The sequence below is a fragment of the Solea solea genome, chromosome 12, assembly GCF_958295425.1.
Source record: "Solea solea chromosome 12, fSolSol10.1, whole genome shotgun sequence".
NCBI classification, from domain to species: domain Eukaryota; kingdom Metazoa; phylum Chordata; class Actinopteri; order Pleuronectiformes; family Soleidae; genus Solea; species Solea solea.
In genome coordinates this window covers 23,628,408-23,637,333 of record NC_081145.1, presented here as the reverse complement: position 1 = coordinate 23,637,333, position 8,926 = coordinate 23,628,408, and the positions used below count along the sequence as shown (strand labels likewise).

Here is an 8,926-nt window from a genome sequence, read left to right as displayed (position 1 = left end):
AGTCATGACTTTACTCTGCTGTGCAGTCCTGACACACTTCTTCCTCTGTGTTTCATATTCACTTTGAATCATGTGCTTTTTCCTCAGAATTCACATGAATAAACAGATTTATACGAAACCACAAAACAAGTATGTGTTTGTCAAACTTTGGTTTATTTATAAAATCAACATCTTTTTTCATCTCTACAGTCCCTCTGTCTCCATTTAAAAAAAAAAAGCTTTACTGAAATGTCTGCACAAATCAAAAAAACACAATCTCAAATAGTGTGAAATTTGGAACGCAGTTTATTTTACATTCACGTTATTACATAAATTAAGTAAAACTCTTTAAATAATGTCCTTCCAACTGTGTCTGCTGTGTTTAAGAATTAAGAATGTCTCTTATTAATATCCCCTCAGGGGACCAGATAAACCACACTTAAATAATCTTGATGAAAGTGGTGCTTATGTGTTAAGTGTGTTTTCAGTCACTTTGATTAAATTCTAACATGAAAATACTAAAGAAATGCATAAACCTGACAGGTATTTTCCTCACTGGTTTAGAGCCTGCATTAAAACCAGAGCGATCAAATGAAATAAAAATCACAGAGAGTCTGACCTGAAGCTATAAACTCAAAACATTTCCTTCACTTCCTGTGCGAGTTTGGGAGACATGCAGCAGCTCGACTCAGACAGACACCAGGCTTTGGTTCTGTAACATCCAGCAGTCGTGCAGTCAGATTATGAAAGTGGGGTCAAACCCACCTATTAATCTACAGTAGACATTCTCCAGGAATGGCAGCTGTGACTGCAGGAGGTCCACCGCCGTCATGGAGATGTTCTTGCACTTGGAGATGTCCAGTGTTCTCAGGCGCTTGCAGTGCTGCACCAGGTAAAACAAGGATCTGTGGAGTTTTGAAAGGTCAAAAGCTTAGTTATTAATTACAGCAGACACAGTAAATGTGTGAGAGGGGTTGTGTGTGTCTCTCACCTGTCCGTGATCTTATTACAACAGGAGAGGTTGAGATGCTGGAGTCTGCGGAGGTGTGGAGCCGCCTGCGTTACTCCATGGTCGCTGATGTGCGGGCAGTGGCTCAGATTCAGGCTGGTGATGCTGCGGCAGTGGCAGGCCACCAGCACCAAGCTGTCGTCTGTGATCTCGGGCAGCATGGAGAGAGACAGACGGTGGAGGTCTGGGTGACGCACCACCTGGAGAACATGAGAAATTATGTCAAATCATGACTTTAGGTGGTTGTTTTTGTTTAATAATCCTGCTTTACTCTATAAACTGTTAAAGTGAAAGCCCATGGGTCAGGCCAGGTTTGGACAAAAATGGACAAAGGAGACAAAACAACATGTGGACACCAGTGTGATTGACAGCTGGTATTGTCCTTTAGAACCCTGCAGGTGACATTGTCGAAATTCTAGGTTTAAAAGACTGTCATGGTGCAGGAAAGAGTCTTCAGCCTCGCACCTGTGTGATGCTGCTGTCGGTGAGTTTGGAGCAGGCACTGAGGTCCAGCTCCTGCAGCCTGTTGAGCGCGAGAAGTGAGGCTCCAGCCTGCTGTTTCAACTGCTCCAGGTCACTCTGCGTCACCAGCTTGGGTCGATCCTCAAAGGGCAAACGAGGAGGATTGAAGAAGCCCATGTTGCCAAATGTCCGCGTGAACTTGGGACCTTTGTCTTCCTGCGATGAAAAGTAAGATTATCAATAAAAAACAAACAAAAAACAAAGAGTAAGAGAAAGCTCGTCTTTACGTCTCTGACAAACTCCACTAACCTTCTTGTTGTCAAGCTCACACTTGGTTCTCTCCACCATCCCCAGTAAACCCCAGTCTGTCACTTCTTTGCACCAGCCGAGCCGCAGCACTACCAGCCTTTGCAGGTAGGTGGCGATAGCGCACACCGACAGATCCGTCAGGTTTAAGCATGAGGTCAGGTCCAGCTCACAGAGGGTGTTGCTAAGAAACTGGGCGAGAGAGAAAAGGGCAAGATCCTACAGAGAGAGAAGAAAGATAACTTACTTCCATTTATTCTTCTTACAAATGCAGTCAGTTATAATAAGAATAATAATCTTTTATTGTCCATAGATGTGGAAATTTGGCTATACTTTTCTGGGTTGATAATAATACAGATAAAGCATACACACACACACAAACACTGACTGACCCTGATGTAGGTGCAGCTCTTGAGGCTGAGCGTCTCCAGCTGTGCTCTCGTTGGACCAGGTCCCGCCAAACCTTTCACCATCTCTGCTCCGCCGATGTCCAGACACTCGGACAGATCCAGGCTCTTCAGTGACGACACAGACAGCAAGTCAGCGAGGCCTGTGGACAAAGGTGACCCTTCAGTTAAAGACATGATACAGTTTCTGTCAGACAGTGGGTTAGAGTTGCCTTTGACTGAGTAAAACTGGGTTCTCTGAACACATCCATGCTCCGAAAAGGATAAATCATGTTCACCCCGAGCTTTTCCATTACCACCAACGATCAAGGTTGTAAAAAATGCTTCATTATCCAGGGTCAGAGCTGCACAGTCAGACAAGATAGAGCGAAAATTCCACACTGACTGACTCAGACCTACAGGAAGGGTTTGCTTCAGTTGTGATTCATTAAACATTAGAAAAGTCTGGTTTACATATTCAAAATAATATTAGGTGTTACAGAAATGGCAGTAAAGATAGAAACAAACATATTATGCACAACTTGGGTCACAATACTTTGTCATCTTTAAAAAGTGGACTCCCACATAAGAAGTTTGTGAAACACTGGAGAACCAATATAGAAGATTTTAACCTCTCTACTGAGTAGGTTCTGATGGTACAGTAGTTAGCACCATCTAGTGGTGAAGTTGCATATAGCAACTGAACGCTCCCTTCGTTTTCAAGCATTTTGGAGAACCTACAGAGGCCTCCAAATAATACAAAAATATATGTAAGGTAAGAAAAGCAAAAATAAACTCATTAAAACATAATTATGACTATTAGTTATTACACTACGAGCACCTTTTTCAGTGATCCTCCAGTCGCGGGACAAGGACAGGTGCGTTAGTGACTTCAGGCTCTGTGCTATAGCCTCTACAGACCTGCTGGTCAGCTCAGTGCAGGCACTGATGTCCAGTCTGCGAAGGTTCGGCTGGTGCTTCACCAGAGCCTCGACTGAATAGTTGGTCAGCTCCTTACAACCATGGAGACGCAGCTCATCCAAGACCAAACCCTGAATCTGGAGCAAAGGGAATATCACAGAATTAGGCCCATCAGCTCCACACAACTCTCCGTGTTTCTCAACACAACAACGTTCTGTTTTCAAGTCTGTGGCAACATCCTGCACTGCACACAAAGTTATGGATTTTTACGTCATGAGCGAGCAGGCGAGGCGGAAGAAGAAGAAAGTTAAGTAAAGCCAGACCTCTTCATACAGCAGCATTGTGGCTGAAAACAATGAGACGCAACCACAAAATGTTTCAGAAGTTGATTTAACTGATAAAGATAAACCTGGATGTTCAGTAGGAGGAGCTAACAGTTGTATTTTCATTACAATCTCAAATTCGACATGCCTGCTGCTGTTTCCTTCATCACACAGCTCCAATTAAGTTTCCCGAACACAAACTGGACAAGCAACGATATGTTAAAAACAGACTGTTTTGGTAATCACTCAGGGGGTGATAAATGTTCTACAAAGTGTTAAAAGGACACTTTGGAAGTGGCTGCTTGAACAGTAAAAGCACAGTTGCAGAGATTGGAAGTATCCTGACCTGTGCAATAGTGCGTAACGACTCGGGGGTGATGGAGGTTCTGCTGAGGTCCAGAGCTACAAGGGTGGACTTCTGCTCCGTCACCAGCCTCTTCAAATTCCTCAGCGACAGCAGCGCGGACGAAGCCTCGACGGCTCCCACCGGACGCCCCCGATACGGATCGAACTCGAACGCGATGTGGCAGCCGGCCAGCGAGAGCCGGCGCAGGCGCGGCGTGCAGCTGGTGAGCCGGTTGAAGGTGAGGTCGGAGAGGTAGCGCAGATCGGACAAGTCCAGCTCCTCCAGACCACAGAGAGCTGACCTCACCTGCAACACAGAATCAAGTTTGACCTTGAAACAATAAAGCTGTGCAACCACAATAATAAACCAGTAAAATACTGAATACCCTCATGGTTTTACGACACACTGCCAACACCTTTGTGTCAGTTGACTGAAGAGGAAGTGAGGTCAAACTTGAAGCTTAAAACAAGAGCTATAAACGACCACTAGAGAGGAAGAAGCCAGCCGTTTGGTTTACGGTCAAATATTTGCCCAGTGAGAGAGTGTAAATACTGTTGATATACTCTTCAAGGTTTTGCCATTTTCACTATTGCGTGATGTGTAATACCTGCTGCCGGTGCTCCTCCCTGGACAGAAAGGCTCCAGACATGAAGAGGCTGTCCAGGCCCCTGAGGTCCAGCCTGCGGAGGGAGGTGAGGCAAGGGAGGAGGGTGAGCAGAGACGCCTCTGTGATACTGCTGCCAGGCAGAGCCAAGCTCTCCAGTTTGGAGCCCAGACACAGACCCACCTGAGGAGGGAAGGCACAGTTTCATTCATCTCCTACTTTTCTTTAATATCAGTAACTCACGCAAACATTACGTCCTCTCTGATATAAATATAAACCTGCATCGTCTTCCCGTTAGGGGAGTGGGAGTGATGGTTGTAAGTGACAACACCCAACTGACTCAAATAAGTCCAACTGTCACAATGACAAGTAAACTTAGACTTTGTCCTTGTGTTCCTGAAAGGAAACAGTACTTGCTAATGTACACATTCAACAGCAAATTCAATAACTGCTTCTTCTTTTCTTTTCAGATGCAAATATTCACAGTGTTAGGATAACGATCAGTGAGGGTGAATTCTAACGTCACTGTTGCAGCTGCTATGACTTTGGAATCTGCTAGATCCTGGTCATCATGACAGGAAACTTGTTACATATACAGTGGGTACGGAAAGTATTCGGACCCCTTTAAATTTTTCACTCTTTGTTTCATTGCAGCCATTTTCTAAAATCAAAAAAGTTAATTTTATTTCTCATTAATGTACACTCAGCACCCCATCTTGACAGAAAAAAAACAGAAATGTAGAAATTTTTGCAAATTTATTAAAAAAGAAAAATGTGAATATTTATGGTTTCTTTGCTCCATATATCAAAAGAAGTCATTAAAACTGACTAATTTTGACTAATTAAAACAAGACATTTCAGAACATCATCATCTCCAGGTTTGAAAACACCGCTCAACATTTTTCAACATTATCTGAAATTTTACGGACCGAACAAGTACTTGAGTAATCAAGAAAATAACCGAAACATTCATAGATTATGAAAATAATCATTTGTAGCAACCCAAATATGTATGTACATATTTACTAAACTATACAAATTCAGGATTGTGCCTTGTGGCATTTTCTTCCTGAATAAATGAATAAAACCTGTGGGTGAAAGATTTCTTTCCACACACAAAAAGGGCGCATGTGATCGGTTAAATGGAAAATGAAAAACTAATTTAAACATTTTTGCCAGAGGCTCATTTGAGTTTAACAGAGGGAAGGAGCTCATTCGGAAAATATTCAAAACTGCAAAGCAGCAACGGGTGATTGCGTGGGCCCAACAGAGGCAATAAAAGTCATCGCAACAAGTTTCAAGAAGATGTGAGACCAGCAGTCACATGTTTCAGAAAGTAGCCTACGGCTAACAAGAACCAACACATTCCTGTTATTTGGAAACTAGTGTTTTGAGTTTTCCATATCACACTTTCCTCCCTGACTGATTTTAAAGTAATTGTAGCATCTTAGGTTCATCCTGTCCAGACTAAAACCCAGCTACAGTGTTTTCAAACATTTATGGTGACATTCGACCTAAGTAACTAAGTCTTCATATTACAGCATTTCTATAACGTTACAACTGAATGAGGCCTTACAGTGAAATACAGAAATACTCCTTTAAATCATGGATTTCATCTGCCTACTTCTGTTTATGGCCTGTCTTCTTTAAACATGATGCACCACAAAGAGGAACTAACTGTGCATTTGGGCCATAAATATTTTTCACCTATCAGCACTTTGGTCACATTTAGTTGCTTATTTTTATATATATTAATATATATATATATATATATATATATATATATATATATATATATATATATATATATATATATATATATTAAATCAAGCCCTCTGGTTTTTCAGCTTCTTAAATGTGAATATGTTCTGTTTTGTTTGCTCCATATAACAAAAGAAAAAGTTGGTTAGTGGACAAAATAGTCAGTATACTTCACCTCCAGCAGCAGTGATTTGGACATGCTGAAGCCATCCAGCTGGCTGATAATCAGACTGCAGCGGGACCTTCTGCTCAGACCCCTCACTAGCTCCAGGGATGAGGCTGAGGCGGGAAAACAGAACATGACGTTCCTCTACACAAAGACAAACGCGTGTCAAAACACTCATTAGGACTGTATCTATACATCCTAGGAGGAACAATATATATATATCATGTGCATTCTGGTACACTAGTGTAGTGCCCAAAGCAAATCACCTGGAAGCGCAGGTCCTGACTGGCATCGTACCAGCTGTGGCAAACCAGCGAGGCTTCCTTCCTGTCTGAGGCGTGAAGGAAGCTCAGGATGTAAACTATGATCTACAGCAAACACAGACACACCTGTTAAGTATTGAATTCAAGTGTTTCAATCAGGCTTTGATTATCTCCAATGAAGGACAATCTTAACTCTTCCTTTTCTATTCCAACGTGACTGTGCCCAAGAACACAAAGCACAGACTATAAAGACATGGTTTGGCGAGCACCTTTGGGATGAACTGGATGAACTTCTCATCCAACGTCAGTGCCTGACCTCAAAATGCTCTACAGAATTAAATGAATAGACACAAATTCACATTGAAAACACAAAATCTTGAGGAAAGTCTACCAAGAAGTGTGGAAGCTGTTTTAGCCACAAAAAGACCAATTACAGGTCCCTGTTGGTGTAATGTGTCCAAATACTTTTGTCCATATAGTGTTGTTTTTCTCAGATATGTCTGTCTTTCAAATCTGCATTGTATTACATATTTGAAATAGAAAAAATGTATAAACTTATCAGATATGTGAGAACAAAATGTGCAAACTGTCATAATTAATAATGCAAATCGCCTCAGTTTCCGTTACAACTCATTTTAATACAAGAATCCTTTGCATACATGGGAGACTTCAGAGAACATGAGGATTCATATTTTGTATCAAATACTTCAATGTCATGTATTTTTGTAGTTTTAAAATATTCATATGGAATAGAATTTCTTTGAAACAACATGACCATAAGAACACAATACGTGAGGATCTGCTGCAGACTTGACGTCATGATGCTTGGTGCCTACTAGAGGTTGAGCACACACCAATGACAGTTTCAGCTGTAGGCTAAATTATGCAACTGTACAGTGATGAAACACAACATTAGTGTAGTCAGATCATCCATTTGGATTGTTTAATGATTCACTGTGGGCTTCATCTGTTACTGAACACCAAGAAAGTAAATAAAGATACTTAAGGAGTTCCTATTTTTAGTATTTTGAAAAATACAGTATTTTATTTTGATACATGGTGTGGCTGCTCTATGCTGCTATTAGTTGGGTATTTGGTATTTTATTTTTAAATACATTTAGATGTTTTTTTTGCCCACTCCTGCCTCTGGTAATGGTATCTCAAAGACTAAAGCACTCTTTGGTGGCATTTCCTTTGTGTCACTTAAATAAAATAAACTTTTGCGTGAGATTTTGGTGCACTAAGACCCATTCATATCAAGTTTCTGGGAACTTTTTTAAGTATGGAAGACTTTAGTGAATATAAGAAATGTCATTTGAAAGGTCAAAAATGACACCACTTTCTCTTTAAATTACCCCCTCTTCATTCTCACAGACAAATACATTGGTTTTTGTTATTTTACAAAACCTTAATGGGTAAAATCTTCACTTATTACTCAATATGTTCATCATTTCAGTTACACTAAAACTCAAGTTTATTCATTCATTCATTCGTTCCACTTTCGTTCCACAATTTGCGACTCTTGCGCCTACTTTTAATATTTTTCGTTCAACATGTGACTGTGGTGAATTGTTTAATATTGTTTGTTGTTGATATTTCTCTTCTTGTTGTTTGCGTGTCCTGTTTTTTGTGCCCCATTGTTGTGCTACATCTTGCCCAGGTCGTGATTGTAAATGAGAATTGCTTCTCAACTGATTTACTTGGTTAAATACAGGTAAATAATAATAATAATGAAACACTACTGACAGGGACAGTCTGTCCGTGTCTGTCTGTCTGTCTGTGTCTGTCACTCACCTCCACTGGGAGCTCAGGTGTGTCCTTCACCTCCTCTAAATGAATGTCGCCCATTTCAGTTGAGTTTGTCCTTCGTTGTTATAAATGTCTCCACATCACCTCACACTCAGCTAGCCGTCCACTAGCTAGCTGCTGCGCAAGTGTACTAATAATAAACAAACGTATGTTAGCGTTTTTAAAGCTAACAGCTACGTAGCCGTTAGGTCTTCGGAGTACACTGGCAGCCTCCCCGCCCTTTAGAGTCTTCACAGCCGGCTGTCATCTCTCTCTCAGCCACCTTACACATTACGTTATTGTCAGTACAGTCAAAGGTTTGAGCGCTTCCGTCTGAGACTGACTCGACTGGATCAGCTGACCGAAGAGGGAAAACACTGTGACGTCACGGAGCGGGTCTTTATGGGAGATGAGGTTTTTTTTACTCGTTTTCCCTTTAACACTCACTATGACTCATTGAAAGATAGTTGCTATGTTTTAACACACACTTATTGCTATCCGTAAGTGCATGAAAATAAAATATTGTTTTAAGACATTCCATAATGCGTATTTAGCCTGTTTTTGTTCACCTGACGATGTGTGTAAATGAGATTTCTTGCTATAATCTGGCAT

General features: G+C 41.2%; 1 protein-coding gene across 1 annotated transcript; it reads right to left on the bottom strand.

The window, feature by feature from the left end:
* Window positions 1-267: 267 nt before the first annotated feature.
* On the bottom strand, window positions 268-8,670 carry fbxl9 (F-box and leucine rich repeat protein). Its single transcript, XM_058645190.1, has 11 exons — window positions 8,321-8,670; window positions 6,530-6,631; window positions 6,273-6,407; window positions 4,340-4,519; window positions 3,733-4,038; window positions 2,984-3,200; window positions 2,149-2,306; window positions 1,760-1,975; window positions 1,454-1,666; window positions 971-1,188; window positions 268-884 (listed from the first exon to the last, which is right to left on the bottom strand). The coding sequence occupies exons 1-11, from the start codon at window positions 8,372-8,374 to the stop codon at window positions 716-718; spliced, it is 1,968 nt and encodes a 655-aa protein (XP_058501173.1). The 5' UTR covers window positions 8,375-8,670; the 3' UTR covers window positions 268-715.
* Window positions 8,671-8,926: the final 256 nt, after the last annotated feature.

Coding starts and splice junctions, on each gene's coding strand:
- fbxl9 (XM_058645190.1), bottom strand. CDS start 8,374: ATGGGCGACATTCATTTAGAGGAGGTGAAGGACACACCTGAGCTCCCA. Junction 6,408..6,529: donor GTCAGGACCTGCGCTTCCAG/GTGATTTGCTTT, acceptor GTCTTTGTGTAG/AGGAACGTCATGTTCTGTTT. Junction 4,520..6,272: donor CCAAATCACTGCTGCTGGAG/GTGAAGTATACT, acceptor TTCCCTCCTCAG/GTGGGTCTGTGTCTGGGCTC.